The sequence below is a fragment of the Ischnura elegans genome (assembly GCF_921293095.1).
Source record: "Ischnura elegans chromosome 13 unlocalized genomic scaffold, ioIscEleg1.1 SUPER_13_unloc_1, whole genome shotgun sequence".
In the NCBI taxonomy this organism is placed as follows: Eukaryota; Metazoa; Arthropoda; class Insecta; order Odonata; family Coenagrionidae; genus Ischnura; species Ischnura elegans.
The window spans coordinates 14261920-14282883 of NW_025791657.1; the positions used below are offsets into that span (position 1 = coordinate 14261920).

At 37.9% G+C, this 20964-nt stretch overlaps 1 protein-coding gene and 1 long non-coding RNA gene across 2 annotated transcripts; both read left to right on the forward strand.

The window, feature by feature from the left end:
- Window positions 1-9707: 9707 nt before the first annotated feature.
- Window positions 9708-12434, forward strand: LOC124172315 (zinc finger protein 84-like). Its single transcript, XM_046551754.1, has one exon. It carries the CDS (start codon window positions 9719-9721, stop codon window positions 11921-11923), a length of 2205 nt encoding a protein of 734 aa, XP_046407710.1. The 5' UTR covers window positions 9708-9718; the 3' UTR covers window positions 11924-12434.
- Window positions 12435-18133: 5699 nt separating this feature from the next.
- On the forward strand, window positions 18134-19086 carry LOC124172314. The gene is made up of 2 exons (XR_006868124.1): window positions 18134-18548; window positions 18978-19086. It is a non-coding gene; the product is annotated as an uncharacterized LOC124172314 (long non-coding RNA).
- Window positions 19087-20964: the final 1878 nt, after the last annotated feature.

Genomic DNA, 20964 nt, shown 5'->3' on the forward strand with positions numbered 1-20964 from the left:
GCCACTAGTGTAAATGGCCAAAACTCTCATTCAAACCTCCAAAACTATCATTAAACGTGCTCTTGGTGATGTAGCTCCCCCCTCACTAGTTGGACATCAATATTCTTGAGTTTGATCTGTGAGTTACAAGAATCTCATGAGTATTTTGACCAGCTGGAGTGGTCTCAATTAAAAGAGTAGTTTTTAATTATTATCAAACGAGGTTATTATTGTTTTGCCTTTATTTAGTGACGCCCATTATTCTCTTCCAGTTGCATGTAAAAGAGGAGGATGAAGATCACCTCAGTGAAGGGAATAATCCTATGCTTTGCACATTAGATCCAGCTGGAATAACAAGTGATGCCTCAGACCCATTGGCCACTGATGACTTTGTATGTGTGCACCATTGCCTTATATAGTACTGTTTTGCTATGGCAATGTCTTTTTGAAGTGGAATATTTGCAAAACCTCAGCAGAAACCAACAGCATTTTTTTCTTGCCAGATCGTGAGAAACCGTGGAAGTGCTTTCATTAATGTATTATTGAAAATGATTGATTCATTGTAATGACCAGATTTGGTGTATTTTGCCAAACTGACAGCTCAACTTATTTTACTGAGCAAGTGAGCTCTCTGTCATCAGCAGTCTTTAATTTTGTTATCGTACAAACACAGTTTTCACTTTCTATCATCTCAGAGCAGAAGGGGTGGAATGAATTGAGAATTATACTTAGTAATGTCGAATTTGGTGCTCTCTAATAGATTGACAATGACTTTATGATGCAGCTGCTAGCCAGATTTGACAACAAAACTCGTTCCTTATGAGATATTGATATTCACCGGAATGTAATGGCTACAGATTTGGATTTTATGATGAAAGTGAGCAGGAATTTATTATCAGGGCTTGGCAATTGAGGTCGACTGAAAAGATTTCAATTGTTGGTGACATGAAGTGATTTTGATTATCTTTACTCAATTTTCTGCTGCTGTTATTCAAAGTTTTGAAACATTTTCAACAATTTTTTACTGTGAGATAAAATATTCTTGGATTTTAAGAGATATTTTTCTAGAAGATTTCAAATTTTTTAAACCCTTTCACGCCGGACGTTGGGTGGAGCCAACAGGCATTTTCATATACAGAACACCTGACATCGGGTATAGCTGCCGAAGATTTTTCAACGCAGATGACCGGATGTCCGCTTTGGCCGAAGCAATGGGAGGGTAGTGACCGCTGAAGTAGAAATTGTCTCATGCATTCAGGCCTGGCCTGAGACCCAGCTTAGCGAGTCCTTAGGGCCACTCCTAGGGAATAAAGCCCGACCCTCCCACTCATTAATCACCATCCTCACCGCAGGAATCCATTTCATAGAAGTTACGTTTTCAATAGTTTTTTCAGTGATATGTTTTATTGCATAATACTATGTTTTTACACTTTGGAAAAAATGTTTCATTTTGTTCTGTGACCAATCAATTTTTAAATGGAATTTAAGCGTTAAAAATAACAGACTTTAGGAATTATAGTCATATTACCTTATATTTACTAACTTTGTTGTTATTAATGCTAGAAACCTGTTTAAAATTCCACAATGCTTAAAAATGAGACAGTAATTCCTTTAGAAGAGTAAATCATTTAAAATCAACTACAATATTTTGTTGAAAAAACACATGTAATGCAATAAGTTGACTGTGGATTCATGCCATGGTAGTGTTAAAGGGTATAGTCCAGTGGCTGGGGTTAGGGACAGGTGCCCCGTTGAGCTGGGTTCCAAATCTGAGGGACAAAAACACCCAGGCTACTCACCCCCAAAACAGAGCTACTTGCAGCACGAAAACATTTTTCTATTGTAGGTGCCGGCAGGAAAGGGTTAATCAGGGCCGTTATAGTGTTAAATGTCAAATCATTTTGGAAATAATTATAACGATATTGGCCAGCTTAGGTGGCTGCAAGTAAAGGAGGAGCTTTTATTATCAAAGGAGGTTATTATTGTTTTGCTTTGAAGTGACGTCAATTTTTCTCTTCTAGTTTCATGTGAAAGAGGAGAACCAAGACCCTCTCAGTGAAGGGAATAATCCTCAGCTATACACATCAGATCCAGCTGGAATAACAAATGATGCCTCAGACCCATTGGCATCTGACTTGGTGAGTTAACTCTTGCCTTGTATAGTTCTTTTTTCTTAGGGCAAAATATCATTCCGTAGTGGAATATTCATAAAACCTCTCAGCAGAAACCTACATCATTTTCCTCACTTGATCAGTCATTTACAAATACGGAAGAGCTTTAATGAATAATTGTTTAAAATGAGTGATTCATTGTAAGGAAGGGATTTGGTGTTGTGCCAAACTGACGGTTAACTTTGCTCATGGAGCAAGTACTATCATCATTAAACCTCTGGCGATTATGTTAAGGTTCTTGTATCAGCTCTGTATCACCACGGCACTGAGCAGTTATATTTTTTGTGATCATACAAACACAATTTTCTTTTCCGTTCACCACGAAGCAGAAGGAGGCTAGAGCATTGAGAGTATTACTGAGTTCTGTTGAATTTGGTACTCTTGACAGAATGACCATGACATCATGATGCAGCTGCTATCCATATCTGACAACAAAATGAGTCCATAATGAGAGATTAATATTCACCGGAATCAGGTTGTGCAGATTGGGATTTTGTGATGAAAGTGAGCAGGCATTTATGATGGGGACTAGGGATTTGTCCTTTTTACAATTTTTGAATGGGGTTTTGGACGTTGGCAGTACAAGTCTATTGCCAAAAGACATCAATTGTTAGTGACGTGAACTGATTTTTATTTAATATTTATATATTCATGACGTGGGTGATTAAGTTAAGGGTATTGTATCCCACTTTTCTTCATGCTTCCATGTTACTTTGTCGAAGTTTTTTACTGTCAACAGTCTTCGGAAGCAACACATTTCAATAGCTTTAACTGTTGACTTTTATGCAGCTGTAAATTTTGAAGCCTGCCTACCAATTATAAGTATTATCCTTATGTAGCGTCCGATGCATTGTGTCTGAGCTTCTCTATTTGTATTCTCAGCTGTTAGTAGGTTGTTCTTTTTTGTGGAATGCTCCCCGTGCCTTTATTATTGTAATTTCTTTCTTGCTTAATCCATCATAGTTTACTCTGCTTTCTGTGGCTTAACATGTTAGTCTCTTTTTGAGGTTATTAGATGTGAAAATGACATAACACTGAAACCATGGTCAGATGTGGATATATGCTTTAAGAATGGTGAAGTTATCATTTGTTGTTTATATTTTATCATGGATATAATGCATTTACACCTGAAACAATTTCATTTGCTTGAAAGCACTGTCGTATACCTTTCGAGCAAATAGGTAGTAAAAGATTTAGTCACTTCCAGGCAAAGTAATGATGTACTACTTTTTTGCATTATACATTTTTGTTTGGTCCCTGGATGTAGAAACACCTAAAGAAAACACCGCTTATCAGATCCCTGGGCAGAGTTAATGAACCTTCATATTTTACTTTTGAAGTAATGCAACATTTGACCCATAAGGAGATTTTTAAACTATTTTGAAACTGTTATATATTAGTCTCTAAACTGCATAATAAACCAAAATACACTAAATTTATCCTACGTTATTGACCCTATTTATTTCCCATGAGTATGTGTGATTACTATGGGCCCTGGATTCTCATACAGAGTTCTCCCATAAAATAGGTGTCTGTTACGAATAAGATTATAACTGGAGTTTTGTATCTCCAGAAAGCATTGCCCTGAGAGCCATTACGTGGCTTTCGCAGGGATTTGGCAATGAAAAAAAGTGGTATAAAGTGGTAAATTTAAAAACATAATTAAAAAAATTATGAACTCCTGACATTAATTACGTTAAGGCAGCTTGCAGGAAAGTATGAAAAATATATCCATATGAAACGAACTTTAATTTTATTCCTGCAACATATTTGCTGAAGTTTTTCTAGATAACTTTATCTCAATCATGATTGAGATAAAGTTATATAGAAAATTAGTTATAAATTGATGATGATGATTGTGGATTATGTTGCAGCCCAATACCTTAACTGCTTCCCAAAGTGAAAAGGTGGAAGCTCAGGGCACAGGAGCAAATTTTGCACACTTGGACTGGACGCTGGTTGGGGCAAAGGAGGAACCATCTCCTGAGGAGAATACCCAGGTATGTACTGAATCCTTGTTATGGACTTTATTTTATGAATGAAGCAAATAATTGGTTAAAAATAAATTATTATCATTTTAAATGATAGGATGTTGTACCTTCCTCCCAGGTTTAAAGGTAACCCATCGATTCTAAGTTACTAATAACTCAAACATGTTTTTATTATCTCAAAATAAGCTTTTTTCCTTTTTATGTTCTACATTTTTATTATAGTTTACTTGCCTTATATTTAAGTTTAAACCATGGGACCGATAAATTATGTGGTAATAGTCCTTCAGTGGGCACGAGGGGCACCTCAGTGGCCCATAGTATTTCATGTGTGTGATGTTGTTCATGTGGTGACTAAGGATTGTTACTAAGGATTTCATTAGATTATATGAGAACAAATAAGACCTTTATTGGTGGAATATTGTTTGTTTATTAAGTTAATATGTTTTCTAGTGGGGAAGTTTTCTTGGGAGGTAGGAATTTAGCATGTTGACTGGAAGCTCATTTGTTAGTATTCAACACAGGCGTATTTATTTTGGAAATCATAGTGGAAGCAAAACAAAAAGCAGTTTTAATGAAATCTTAAATACCCTTTCACCATCTAATTTCCTGGATTTCACATGCATTCACACACCATGTCGTCAGTTGCTAACTGACAAAATTCCTGTATGAGGGCAGCACTGATGTAACCATAGCAATTACCCATAAACATTTTATCATCACAAAGAACATGATGTCAGGAGGTTGAAAACACCATGGTCTTATTCTCTGGAGATCATCTGAGAGATTTTGTATTACAAAAGTGGTTTTTTAAGTATATAACCAAGATGCCCTAGTGTCAAACTTGCAAACCGAATTTACAAGAAAATAAAATTCCTTGCACTACTTTCCTTAATCCTTTTGCACCAAATGGTGGGTGAAGCTGACGGGCATTTTCATATGCAGAAGACCTGTTGTTAGGTATAGTTGTCATGGATTTTCCAATGGAAAACGAGCAGATGTTGGCTCTAGCCAATGCGAGGGAACCGCTGGGGAAGCAATTGTCGTTTGCATTCAGTCACGGCCTGAGACCCAGCCAAGCGAGACCTTTGGGCCACTCTTCGGCAGTCAAGTCTGATCCTCCCATTCATTAATGATCATCCTCACTGCAAGAATCCATTGTGAAGTGGTTATATTGCCATTAGTTTTTGCAGTGATATATTTTGTTGCATACTGCAATTTACTCTATGCAATAAATGAATTCTTCACTTTGTTGTGTGAGTAAGCAACTTTGAAACAAAATTTTACCGTTAAAAATAACAGACTGCTGGCCTTATAGTCTTAGTGCCTTGTGTTAACTAACTTTGTTGTTATCAACGCTAGAAATCAGTGTAAAATTCCAGTGCTAAAAAAATGTAATTCTTTTAGAAGAATTACCATTTTTACTCAGTGAAGCCGCACACCTTTTTTCCATAAATGCCAGTGAAAAAAGGGCGTGTGCGGATTACAGGAATCCTTCAAATTTTAATGTAAGCTGCAAACCATTTTTCCACATTAGGAGCCTCCTTTTAGTTCTGGCACTGCCTTCTTCAATTCAGTGTAAGCCCTACTCCCTTTCAATCTATCTAAAAATTCTTTTCCTTCCCTAATTCGTTTCCCTAACATTCTACCCTCTATCTCCATTTTCAACATCCCCTCACCGCTAAGTGCTCCTCCCATCCACACCTTCTGTCTCCTCCCTATCTCATTTAAAAGCTGCCTCTCCTCGCCAACCATATCCAGCACTTGGTCATTCCTTTTCCTCTCTGTCCATTTTACCTTCTCCATTCTTCTCCATACCCACATCTCAATTGCCTCCAATCTTCTCTCTTCATCTTTCCACAGTGTCCACGTTTCCCCACCATAGAGAGCTCCAGATCGAACTCTTCACTATCCTTTTCTTTAAACTCTTAGATCAAATCCTATCGTTTTTTTCTCCAGAGTTTAGCATTGGTAAATAATGTCAGAATTACAATTACAATTCTGACATTATTTAACTGTAATAACCATGGTTTCCTAACTCTAATTTATCGATTGACCAATGAATTCCAAGTTTCTATATAAAACCGCATCCCAAAACCACTGATAAGTTTTTCCTCACGAGCCAGCCCAAAAAATGGGGAAGCGCGGGAGACACAAGGGCTCGCCTTACACGACTAAATACGGTGATTATTGAATATCAAATGCAATATTTGTTTGAAAAAAACGCTAGTATTGCAATAATTTGACCGTGGATTCGTGCTGAGATAGGGTTAGAGGATCAGGTCCAGTCGTGTGGGTAAGGGCCGTGTGCCCCGTTGAGTAGGGACCCTCATCAAAGGTAACGAGAGTACCCAAAAAAGAGCTCTGCACAGAGAGGTTCCAAGTATTTTTATGCTGCTCTTAGCACAGAAAATGTTTTCCTCTCATAGGCAGGAAAAGGCGAAGGCAACTTTTGGTGTAGTATGTAGATGCATGATGAAAAAATGAACTTCAAATTTTTTCCTATGACTAACTTTTATTATAAGGTTAAATGAAATGGACTTATTCTTTGTAACAATTCTTGTTGACAACCTGAAGAAATTAAGAGAGAAAGTGCCATCTCAGCTCAGCATTGCGTCGACTCCACAAGAGTGGAGCAACTGTCTTTTCCTTCGCAATTTTTGTCAGCTCTGTGTGAATATTGTTAATTCCAGAATTTTAATTGTATCATCACAGTCGTATACTATGATTGAAGATTTCAATCATACTTTTTGACTTGACTTTCCTCATCAATTGTTTTTTGTGCCCATTGATCAAGAAGCCAGAGTCCTTCATCAGGGAACATCTATTTTTATGGATACCCTGTTATTCAAGCTTTGTGTATGATCACTTTTGCTTCTTTTATCAATCTTTAGGAAGTGCATCAATGGGTTTTCCTCTTTCCAATAGGGTGATCCAGGAACATACAAGTGCTCTTCTGTGAAAGAAGATCAGAGTAGCGATGATGACGCAGGATGTGTGCTTAATGATTGCACTGATGTTACCACAAGCAACCTGATGCATGAAGACTCTTCTTATCAGGTAATACTATTTACGAACTATTTATTGAACTTTGACCTTGATTAGCTTATGAACTGTATTGCCATTATAAGTCTTCAACCCTAGAATTGGTTTCATTCAGCCTTCCCATTCCTCTCTCCTATTATATTTATGGTATTTATCTCTTTTTAACCCTTAATAATCTGACCTCTGAAACACATTCAAAAGCATAACATTCCCCTCTCACATTCCACCTGACCTATTAAGTTAAGATTTACTGAAGACTATTCTTATTTCCCACTCCTCTCTGTACTTCCTTGTTCAGTCCCTTTTATCCTTAACATTCTTTGGGAGCAATACATTCAAAGCTTTGACTTTTCTGCATGTTTCCATTTTGAAACTTTGCTACCATTTTTAAATATGCTTCAAATGTAATGTCAGATGTATTTTTTCCTTATTTTAGAATCAGTATTCTCTCCTATGATCCGATTTTGTAGAATGCACTCTGTGCCTGTACTAGTCGACTCACTTTATTTTTGCTTGCTTGATCCATCAGTTGTAACTTGGCTTCCCAATGCTTTAACATATCCGACTGACTGTGAGGTTATGAGATATTGAAAATGACGTAGTCTGTTGTAACCTTGGTCGGTGGTGGAGCTATATATTTAAGTGTGGAAAAATTTATTTGTTGTTTATATTTTATCACGGATATATTAAAATTACTCGTGAAACAATGTCATACACAAAGCACTATCTTATACCATTTAAGCAAATAAATTGTGAATGGTTGATCTATTTCCAGGCAAACAAATGATGTTCTACAGAAATATACAAAATAGAATTAGTATTCAGTCCATAGATGTAACAGCAACTAAAGTAAGCACCAAATATCAAATGTCATAGCAGAGTTAAATTAACCATCATATTTCCCCATTGAAGTTATGCACCTTTTGTCCTATAAGGACGTCATCTACGTATTTCTGATTTTCATTACCCAACTCAGAATGACTTTCCATTATATCTCATCTGCTTAATTTATATATACTTGTCAAAATGTTTGGTGTTATTAAACTGAATAATAATCCAAAATATGCTTAAGGTTATTCTCCCTTGTTGACCCTATTTATTTTCCATGAATCTATGTCATTAAGATAAAATCTGAATTTAAATCATCATGAATAAGATTAAATTAGACATTTTATATCTCCATATGCTAATGCTCTGAGGATCATCACATGGATTTCGCAATGTAAAAAAGAGGTAGTTAGTGTATATTTAAGTGGTAATTTTAAAAATCTAACTTTAAGCAATTAAAATTCCTGGCAATAATTTCCTTGAGGCAGATTACAGGATAGCCTGAAGAACATACCCATTGGAAAACAATTTATAAAATAAGTTTTAGTAAATCCTATTCATAAAAGTTCTAAATCCGCTGATAATACATTATTCACATTTGGATGCTTACTTTTAGCCTACTGCACGTGAGGATGGGGAGCCAATTGAGAGTTTGACTATGCCTCAGAAGACTACAACAGAGGCATTTTGTGAGTACTCTAAAAGGCTTGCAAATTACTGTGTATATGGAGGAATTGATGTTACTAATTGTGGATGATATATTTGTTGATGCTTTATTAGTAGCAACTTTTACTTTGACTAGAGCACTGATTGAGAATTTGACAGTAGCCCATGAATCCACAATGGAAACAAGGGGTGAGTGCTTTCAAGGGTTAAAATAGAAATAATTCAGGAAATATTAAGATATTTTTTTGTATGTACTCATACGTAGTGCCACGAAATCTACAATTGTCATTGTAAGAATCATTTAATTAACAAAATATTTGACAATCATAAAATATTCAATGGCAAAAAAATTATTTGTCAATTTTTAAATATTTTCTTTGGGACGAACCAATATAAAACAAAATTGATTAAATCACATACTGTCGTGCAAAGGACCAATTCTAAAAGGGGCCTGATTTCTTTCTGCTTCGATTGTGAGCCAGATCTGTAAAGAGTATGCATGTGTGTTTATGTAGTTATATATACATCATAATACCTAGTGATTTCGGTCTTTTTCATTCCACCACAACCCTGTTATCCTCATCGTTTTTATGATATGTGATCCTTTCCCTCTCTTTTCCCTTCTATTGATTTATACCGAGAGTTTCTGGGTTCAACTTCATGTCTTTTAGCATTTTAGCCACCTGATTTCTGGCTTCTTGAATCCATTCAATCGATTTTAAATGGTAGGTTTAGGAGTCGAAAATTTCATATATGACTGAGATAGTTTTAATTATTTTTCCAGGGCTCCCTGCTCCTGAAGAAATGCCCATTCAAATAACATCAACTTCATATCTGCTTGCGAAAGGAAATGTATTGAATCATTCAATCGATGAATGCATTGGTCCGACATATTTGGTGACACAAACAAACAAGGCTGGAGCATCCCATGTAGGGATAGGAAGAAATCTAATGGATAAAGAATTGGATAAATGTGGTGCTTCTGAAACTGATGAGATATCAAGTTTGATTCAAGACGATAGGCAATTTAATAGCAAAGATATGGAATCACTAAAAAACAGCAGAGGTGAAGCCACAATGGCTGTTTATGGGGAGAAAATTGGTTGTGATGCACCAAATTCCACGCATAACCTTAGGTGTATCAGAATAAGTGGAAATGAAAGAAGTGACTGTGATACCATCATGGGAGGCAATGAGGAGATACTTAATTGCTTGATCAAAAATACAGGGAACAGTTACAGTTCAAACGAAGATTCATATCATTGCTTCTACTGCAGTGATGTGTTCAAAATGAAAAATGAGCTAATCAGACACATGACAATTCATTCTGTTGCTCATAATTTTGATGCCGTAGCAGAATCATCAATCGTAGATGTGTCTCCGGAAGCACATTCATCAACCGGAAATAGCAGTTCTTGCGAGCCTACCACCCTTAAGGCTTTAAGGGGGCTGAATAGGAAAAGACTAAAGCCTATGCAAAAAGAAAATGTGCTCATCAAGGAAGCCAGCGGAGGAAAAGAGGACGAGAAAAATACAGGACTATTGACGAGAAGTTTCACTCTGGAAGAGAAATCAACTTCACATAGTTTATCTTCAAAGTCATCTAGCATTAGAAATCTACGCAATTTCGTGGGTCCGAGAAAGGAAGAGAGACTATATTCATGCAGCGAGTGCACTGAGTCCTTCACTCAGAAAAGTGAACTCACCGTACACAAACTTACACACACAGGAGGGAAAAGGTATTCTTGTAGCACTTGCTGCAAGTCTTTCACTCGTAGAGGTCATCTCGACAGTCACATTCTAACACACGCGGGAGAGAAGCCTTTTATATGTGAGGTGTGCAGCGAGTCCTTCTCTAGGAAAGACATTCTCAGCGCACACGTACGTAAACACACAGGAGAAAGGCCTTATTCATGCAAAGTGTGTGAAAAGTCATTTTTGAGTAAGAGCAACTTAAATACACATGTACGCATACACGCGGGAGAGAAACCGTTTTCTTGCAACGAGTGTCTGAAGTCTTTCTGGAATAAGAGCGACTTAAATGCACATGTACGCACGCACACGGGAGAGAGACCGTTTTCCTGCGACGAGTGTGAAAAGTCTTTCCTCAGGAAGAGCTACTTAGTTAGACATGTACGTACGCACACGGGAGAGAAAAATTTTCCATGCAGAATCTGTGAGAAATCTTTTGCTCGGAAGAGTACTCTCAAGAGTCACTCGCGAACACACACGGGAGAGAAGCCTTTTATATGTAAGGTCTGCTGCAAGTCCTTCTCTAGGAAAAACATTCTCTACGCACACGTACGTAAACACACAGGAGAAAGGCCTTTTTCATGCAACGCGTGTGAAAAGTCTTTTTTGAGTAAGAGCAACTTAAATACACATGTACGCATACACGCGGGAGAGAAACCGTTTTCTTGCAACGAGTGTCTAAAGTCTTTCTTGTCGAAGAACGACTTAGTTAGACATATACATACGCACACGGGAGAGAAAAATTTTCCATGCAGAATCTGCAAGAAATCTTTTACTCGGAAGAGTACTCTCAAGAGTCACTCGCGAACACACACGGGAGAGAAGCCTTTTATATGTAAGGTCTGCTGCAAGTCCTTCTCTAGGAAAGATATTCTCTACGCACACGTACGCACCCACACAGGAGAAAGGCCCTATTCATGCAACGTGTGTGAAAAGTCTTTCTGGAATAAGAGCGACTTAAATACACATGTACGCAGGCACGCGGGAGAGAAACCGTTTTCTTGCGACGAGTGTAAAAAGTCTTTCTGGAATAAGAGCGACTTAAATGCACATGTACGCACGCACACGGGAGAGAGACCGTTTTCCTGCGACGAGTGTGAAAAGTCTTTCTTCAGGAAGAGCTACTTAGTCAGACATGTACGTACGCACACGGGAGAGAAAAATTTTCCATGCAGAATCTGCGAGAAATCTTTCTCTCAGAGATGTCATCTCGACAGTCACGTGCGAACACACAGTGGAGAAAAGCCTTACACCTGCCACCTGTGCAGCAACTCCTTCAATTCCAAGAGTTACCTCACCTCACACATTCGAAGACACACGGGAGTGAAACCGTTTTCCTGCAACGAGTGTGAAAAGTCTTTCTTCAAGAAGAGCGACTTAGTTAGACATGCACGTACGCACACGGGAGGGAAAACTTTTTCATGCAGAATCTGCGAGAAATCTTTCTCTCGGAAGAGTGCTCTCAAAATTCACGTGCGAACACACACAGAATAAAATAAAAAGCCTTATTCATGCAACGAGTGTGAAAAGTTTTTCTCGAGTAATAGCAACTTAAGTTACACATGTACGTACATTGTATATTTTTTGGATTCTTACGATGAAAATTTCTTTTTTTTATCATTAGTTAGGTTCGAAGGACAGTGATGGAGTTATTTTAAAGGATAAACTACACTAGACACTCGGTATGAAAAACGCCAACATAGTATTCGACTCCTTTCTTAGGCCGATTTTGCTTGTGAAGGCGCTAGGGGGGCGTAAGGCATGGACGGTCGCTGACTGTGAATTCCGCCTGCCAGCGACCAGCTCGCCGTCAGGGGTGTGACGCACTCCTGTAGCTCGCGGAAAAGTATTGTATTCCTGGAAAACTGTTAAGCGGACGTTAAATGGAGCGAATTTTGTCACTAAAGGGCTTCAAAATCGTGCGTTACTCCTGAAAATGATGTGATTAAGAAATCGGGAAAATAGAATGTTATTGCATTTATGCTCTTTGTATATAAAAGTCAAACAATTGAGCTGAAATTTTTAGGATATCCATTCTGCACCCCATAGCATATTTTACGAGGTAGAAATAAAAAATCCGAGAAAAAAATAAAAATTAAGCAACACCTTACTGAGGGGGCCCGAGCCCCCTTAAGAAATCGTTATTGGTGTGAGAAAAAGATGTCAGGCTAGTAGTTTTCCCCGGAGTGTCCAGATATCGAGATTCGAGTTATCAGGGCGCTAATGATGATCATATGACTCTACTAAAATGCTTAAAAACTCACTACTTATAATATTTCCCGGAGCAAGATCCCCTTTTTCCCCCCAATAATATTTGTAAGTCGGCATCCCTGCACAGCAGCTGTCGTGGAAGCGGACCTAACAGCCCAGATTAATCCCCCTAACCAAAACACCCCCTCCAAATAAACAGCCAAATAAAAAAACAGAAAATCACGGAACAGCTCGACGAAAAATCACACCCCTCTCCCACTGCCCCACTTCCCCAACGACTCAACAATAGCATGCCCGACCAATCCCAATACATTATTATGCCCGAGTGGGTCTTTTTTGACCCATTATGATCAGGCTTGCATATTTTACTCAATATACTCAATTCCTTCCCAGTTTATTTATTAATATTTTTATAAAGCCCTTGGCAGGGTGGTAGAAAATATAATTGGAATAAAAATATTAAAATTGTAATTGTTGTACAATTTCTATGGTGTTAAGGGGAACTAGCTTCCACAAATTTGTGAATACCGATCACTTTTCATCTGATTGGTTTGGGAGGTACACCGTTTGCCGCCTTTTTTGTGGAGGTGTGCCCTGATTGGTCAGGTTCTTTGAAGACCCTTTTCCACGTGCTGGCGAGATTATAGCCGTCTTCACGGCTCAAGGTCTTTGTTGTTTTGGCAATTTCGATATAGCATTCATCATACTCAATGGAATCAATTTCATCCGAGGCTTTCGAGATTACACCCGGGGCGATAAGCCTCATATCCTCCTCTAGCCGCTTACCGCTACATCTCTCCATCCCCTTCCAATATGTCGCACGTCAGCGAAACGGCCACCCTCCCATCCCCTAACCCAGCTCCGCCCGAACACCGACGCGACCGGACGCCAGAAAAAGAAAGTGCCAGCGATGACGACAGCGTGGTTTCCCAGGAAGGGGAGCCACTGCCTCTGCAGCCACGGACACCCCAGACCCCGGCACGGATCGACGAAAAGAAAAGCCAGGATAAGACGAGAAAATGCTATAAAAAATAGATGTTAAATCGTCGAAACCTTACCCGTTTTCCTGCGCACTGCCTAATATCCATCAAACATTAATCGAAATACCTATTTGTGGATAAGTATTCATGGTACTACATGATACTCACGTTGCACTAAGTGCCCTTTCATGGATCATCAATTGCCAAGGCAGCGGTGCTTCTAATTGGCCAACTTTCGGGGGAAGCTTTGGAATCTCGCCACAAAGTTATCAGAAGATTCCGAGAGCACACAACGCGAAAAATTTCGTGTCTACCTGAAATGGGAGACCTTTTCCGAAGGCCCCTTCTTACTTCGGATCCTCTAGTATCCAATAGTTTTGTATATATAAATGCCAAACGAAATGTTTCAAATGATGTAGGAAACTTACCTGTATTGTAGCCAAGTTCTGATGATGGAATCCGATAAACACTAGTAGTACACTCGTAAATTTATCATTTATATTTTCTAATGTTTTATTTATTTATCTTAATTTATTATGGCTCATTATAAATGTTGTGTGATATGTTTTCGATGGAATTTTTTAAATGTAAATTTGTATGCTCTGTGTGACTACGTAGGTTTCCGTGGTGTTCAGGTTCCAATTTCTCCATGTTTCCGGTGCAACCGCGTAGGTTTTTTGGTGATGACAACAGTTTCGCTGGCACTGCTGCCAGCGTCTTCAGGTCGAAGATGATGCCGGTCCACGATTTTTGTCCTTATACAGGGGGTCAATCCCGCCAGTTGTGGCTGCCGCTCTCTTATTGGTCCGCATAATGAGCCTCCTCCGATGGGCATCCAGATGGTAGCCCTCGTCTCTTTTAAAATTGTCCGTCCGGGCTATCTCAATGGATTCGCGAATGAGTCTGGAAAAATATCTGCCTTCTTTCACTATTATCTTGGCGTCGTCAAACTTAATGTCGTGTCCCGGGGTCCAGGCGTGCTCCGATATGGCAGACAGCTGGAATTACCTGTTTTTCGTTGCCCTTCGGTGCTCTTGCATCCGTATCTTGAGTGAACGGCAAGTCTCACCAATGTACGCTTTTCCACACGAGCAAGGGACCTTTTAAAACTGTTGTCATCACCAACAAACCTACGCGGTTGCACCGGAAACATGGAGAAATTGTATACTCTTGTGTTCTCGGAGAAAAAATGTTGACACTAGTACAACTGTTAATTGACTGTCTGATTAATAATGATAAGAAGTATTTTAAGTACTTCAAGTAAGCCACATTACTGATGTTAATAAAATCTTCTTTTTAAACCTAGTGAGTTATTTTGCGACAAAAGTGTCCTCTAACACTGAGTTTTGATCTACACTTGACAAAAATATGGTACATGACATGCACGAAAAATGGGTACAATTGGTGAGAATGGCCTGTAAGTACAGTAAAAGTGTAAGGAAAGGTAGAAAACATGGACTATGCATACACTTCTGGGGTAATATCTCTGTACTATGAGTGTAAATTATTGGTATCGCGACACAGTGGTAAAATTGTGATGACATTTGTGTACCCAAAAAAGGTAATTGATGTGTACAAATTGTGTACACTTCTGGTGTATTAATAGACTGGTAACTTACTGGTATAAAGTATGTAACATCTGATGCATCACATAGAGTAGAGCTGTGGTACCAATAATGTACAGGATGTACAGTCACTTTCAAAAGTCGGTCCCCATACCTGGCGCAGCCATCTCCGTTATTCTCCGAAGTCGACCTTCGCGTATTGCCTACACGTTCCTTGTCCACTGGGGATCGATTCGACTTGATCAGGTAGTACAAATGGTGCAACTTGACTACTTTAACCGTCATCAAGAGCCCCACGCACGATTTCAGAGGTAGGAACGCCGCGTGAACCTCCCCCCCACCCCACACAGCCAAACAATTCCACCACCGAAGAAAGCGGAGAAGAATATATGGGTTTTTCCGGCAAGTAACCCATCGCACGAGGAAGAGAGGAGACAACTGTGTAGTTTGGTAAACTTATACAAAACATATTGTGCAAATAAATTTTTGGAGCATTTCGAGCATGTTACTCCAATATTTTTTCTTCACATCGCCTGGTGAAAATACGTAAATATATACGCCTATGTAAATATTGTCATTTACGTCACGGTTACCATCCGTCATCGCGTTCATCCATGCCGGCGGTTAAAGATTTTCAGACATTTTTTCAATGTTTACAAGTTAAATAGCAGTCACTACCCAAGTAGTAGGTTATTCGGACTACAAGTAGTGCCTACATTTTGAATAACGCAACTTATTCCCATACTGTGAATAGAAAATCAGATAAGTTTTTAAATTTTTACCGGTCAAAACTACCGGTACGGCAATGTTTTATGGGAGAAGATAATTTTGCATTATTTTTTCGAATAAGCAAATGGATTGTCTTTAAATTTTATTGAATTGCTTTTAAGGTAAACATAAATTTTCACTTAAAGAAGCAGCAAGATGTTTATTGGCATCAAGTGAAATGGCAGGCTGTTAGACCATAATGCGTCGTAGGAAGTGTTGTTCTTTTGTTTATGGAAAATACTCTTACATTAATATTGTTCATTTTTTTAAGAAAAACAGTACAAGCAACATGTGCGTGGAGTTATGATGGTGAGTCAACCAGTTATGGTGGTGATAGAAAAACATCATTTGCCTGCCCTTCTTAATTGAAGATTTTACGAATCACCATGCCTGCGCCGCTCCCAACTTGAACTTACCCCTTTAATTAAAAGTGACGCCAATTCGCATTAGGCCCTTTCATTCTAACCATATCCTTACTTTCATCCTTCCCCTCCCCTTTACCAAAAATCTCTCGACCATGGATAGCACTTCTTTTTTTCCTCTCCATCCTTCTCCCCAGGTAAAAATATTTCGTCTGTAACTAATCTGGATCTGGTCTGTAACTGGTCTGAAAGGCTAAATTTTGTTCTGTAACTGGTCTGTAACAGAACTGGACTGGTCTGGATTTCAGAGAGGCAAAGGAAAATGGTCTGTAACTAGTCTGGAATTCTGGTCTGTAACTGTGCTGTAATATTCGATGGTGTGTAACTGATCTGGATCAACTGTCTGTAACTGTACTGTAATTTTCGATGGTCTGCATCTATTCTGTAACTATGCTGAAATATTCTATGAGTTTCAACTGGTCTGGAACTATTCTGGAAAAATTCCAAGTGAGTCAACTGGTCTGGATTCTGATGTGACATGAGATCTGATATTTTATTCGGTCATCTGCAATTGCTCTTAAAATTTATTTGTAACAGTGAAATGATTATAATGTATATCAGGCATTGATACTTAATGGAATTAGGAATCCTGGGCTATGGAGTGGTCAATTTTTAATGCCCATTCATTTTTTTTCAAGAAAGGTTAAAAAATTTTATATTTGTTATTTCATAGATGAATTTCACATGGGTTCAAAGGTACCCACTGCCCACAATCATGGCTTGTGGAGAGTTGCGTTATTTGGATATCCAAATGGCATTAGAAAGGGCTGCATCATAAATTGAGACTAATATCAGAAGTACTTATGATATTAGTCTCAATATATGATGCAAACTTTAAGCATTTAAGCAAGCTTGGTAAGATAGTAAAAAATGAATATGCGAGGTAAAAATAAATATTACTTCTAAATGATTGCATAAGAAATGAAGGTTGAAATATCAAATAGGGTTTTAGAAAGTAGTTAGCAGTCAATAAAATAATTTGCAATGGTTTATTCTAATTCCAATGTATTTACCAATTTCAGGCAAAACGTTTTGCCCACAACTTCCACTGTAATAAAAATGAACTCCTCCATGGTGGGTAGACATAGGGTAAATGAAGGCTAGTACCCTCCATGGTGTGTAGTTAACCCTCCATCAACCCATGCTCTACATTCCAGGGAGGGTAAGGCAAGGGTAGCACTACCATGGAAGAAGGATTCTTCCATGGCACTATACCTTTCCTTAGATCTCCTTCACTCACCAAACATCTACACTTACATATGTTACATACTAACATACCTATCTTCTTTCAAAAAATTACATTGCATTTCTGTAGGGAAGGGGTGCAGTTAATGAGCTGATTGTAAGAAAAATTTAATATCTTCCAGCTATAGCTGGAAGTAGTATATGTACTATAGACTACTATAGTAGCGCTTACGCACTTTATTTGGGCTATGGAAGCATTAAATAATATACTAAAGTATCTATTTACCCCCTCAAATGCAAATGGATCTCAATTCAGAACACCGTGTATAAAATGGTAATAAGGTGAACGTAGTGCATCATTTCAGTAACCCATTAAAATTAAAGCATTTGTTGAAGAGGAAAATATCTAAAAAGTCCCTCAGGTACCTTCGTGATGGTACACCTCGCACCTATAAGAAGCAGGTGCACCTGCTCCAGAGAAATTTAGTTCTGTAAAAGAATGTAGTAGCAGCGGTAAATACATATTTTGCGGATTAAAAACTTGAGTTACAATTTTTTCCCATTATATAACGTATTAAAAATCGTATTTTGAAACTTGCGCCAAAACAACCGACGGCCATCTTCTATACCACGTGACCCAACAGCCATTGGCACTGGAATGGAATGCTGGAATGTTTACACTCGTAGATACAGTAGTTTCCGACTTTGTGAATTAATCTGTGTCTTAAAACCGCATTTTACAAGTAACTGTATGTTTAAGAACGTATGGATGAGGAAAATATAACGTTTTTCAAAGTGAAAATTTCCAAAAAGGAATCGAAAAAAATACCGTTTCATGCCAATTGCATACTATCACAATGAAATCAACGCCGGATAAAGTTTTTATTTACCGGTTTTGCGGAAAAAGTGGCTCCTTGCAGCACGTAGAGATTTAAAGAAGATGCATTGGTCAGCATCAACCCATCTCTGCTGCGCTGACTATTTTAATGTAAGTACATGGAACATAATTTTACAATCGATAGTAAATCAACGAACTTTAGTATCAACAACTTTTAGGACTAATGCAATTAATGAACTACTTCTTTCAACCCAATAGTTATATAAGATTATTTACTACTACGTTCTCACTGTGGTAACAATTTAGGTTGATCTTTGGCTTAACTTGTATATTAAAAATACTATTCATTTAGATCGATTAAGTTGAAATATTTCAAATTACTGTTCTCGCGTTAGAAACCACATTGTTATCAGTTTTTCATGGCATAAAAGTATTAAGTCTCACAATAAATTCATTCGTGCATGAAGGGTTTCTCTTGAAATTGAATAACCATGTTAGAGAATATGTGGAACAATTTTAAGTTACCTTAAGTACTTATTACTTAACTGGTTATTAAATGTTACAATTCTCATTTTCCAGGATTGATGGCGATGGACACTAGACATTTTCCCTACTACAATACATGTTAACTGTGTTACTAGTACTAGAGAATGTTTTGAGTACATCAATAAATGTTAAATTGCCTGTATGGATTTATTTTATTGCATAGAAAATCATCCACCTCCATACGAATCCAAAATTTCCCGTTGCAGGGGATATGTTATTGATGGTTTGTCAAAAGTCATATGCTAACATGTTTTATCAACTTAGATGGGAGTTCACAGCTGAAATGCAGTTGCCATGTGTGAGTACAATGAATATCTTACGATCGGGTTGACATTTGTTAAATTCTGAATTCCATTTGCACTTATACTGGCATAATCTGGGGATACATTAACTCTGAGCTTTTGATTGTAGTAAGAATTACTTAACTTTCTTGCCCCTTACAGCTGAAGACATCATAGAGATGTATCATCGCTTTTCAAAATTTACAATGTATTAAATTGATTATGTAAGAATGCAATTGTAACAATTGAAGATTCTGCTATCCAGTATGCCTTTATCTCAGTCATATTTGGCTGGCTGGGAAATACCTTCAGTATGCTTCTCAGATTTATTTGTTTAGGCTGTTCCCTTTTCCTTACTAGCTGAACTGAACCAGTCAGATCAATGAGATTGACTGATCTTTTAGTTATCCTGAGTCTCAGGCTAAGTAGTATAAACCAATTAGTCACTAGAACAGATTAGTTCCAGACCACATAGTCTCCCTGAGAACAGCCCAGTTCCAGAGCAATATACAGACCAGTTACAGACCAAGCTATACCTGGGTCCAGACCAGTTTACCCACCCGTTGTCCAGACCAGTTGCAGACCAAACTGGTCTGGAGCAATGTTTCAATTTCTTCCCAGTTCCAGACCAGCTACAGACCTTTAGCTCCACCCCTGTTCCAGCTCAGTTACAGACCAAATATTTTTACCTGGGTAATAGAGGTGGATTTACCTAGTGTTCTAAAAATGGAAAGCTGTAAAGTAATAGCCTGTAAAGAAAGGAAAAGGTGATCACCTTTTCCTTTCTTTCTTATACTCACATCTCGGATGCCTTCATTCTTTTCTTGTCCCTCTTTTGTCGTCACCTAAGTTACCACACCGTCAAACGCTACATCCCAAGCAGTATATTTGGCAGCTCATAAGTTAAATTTGTGTTAATAATGCAGAAATAGTCATTAGGTACCCAACACGGTATATTTTTATCGGATGAATATTATGCGTGCGTAGTTTAGTGTCACTAGGAATATGATCGGTATTTGTTCGCACGTAAGACTGACTAAAGGTATTCATTACATGAGTGTAAGTTCTATTTATGATGTAAAACCACTTATACATAATAATGTGTAGGATATTGCCCTGCATGATATCAGCAGGCGCCAATTACGACTGGTTTTATCAGAAAAAAAGAAACGAAAAAGGGGGAAGACTTAGGTTAACCTCTCAATGAAGGGACAAAGATAAAACATATAGTATTAATGTGCCTTTAAATGGTAAGAAATAGGCACACAAGTCATGTAATTAATGCTTCCGTTGGTATTTTCATTATTGAAAATATATTTATAGTAACTATTAAGAAATTCGAACATTCGATGAACATAAAGATGTCGGTTAATTACTTCCTAATACCTCGAATGTATAAAGCATTATTTAAATATTTGTTCATATAGGATATGTTAGTAACGACTGGAATAAATATGATACAGAATTAAACATTACAATTTAGCGCACATTAATATTTTTGATTTCTCGCGTGATGAGACACGTAGAAAAATGTAGTATAAACCATGGTAAACATATGTATCCTAAGAAAATGGTTAGGAATAATGAATGCGCCAAACAGTGTGTTTGAAATACTTAAACATAGAGCAATATATATTGATGGTGTTGTTAATAATGTGTTAAAGGTATAGTCTAGAAGGTTATTTTGTAGGAAACTTTTTGAATACTCTTTCAGACGTAAATTCCAATTTTCGTTCCTT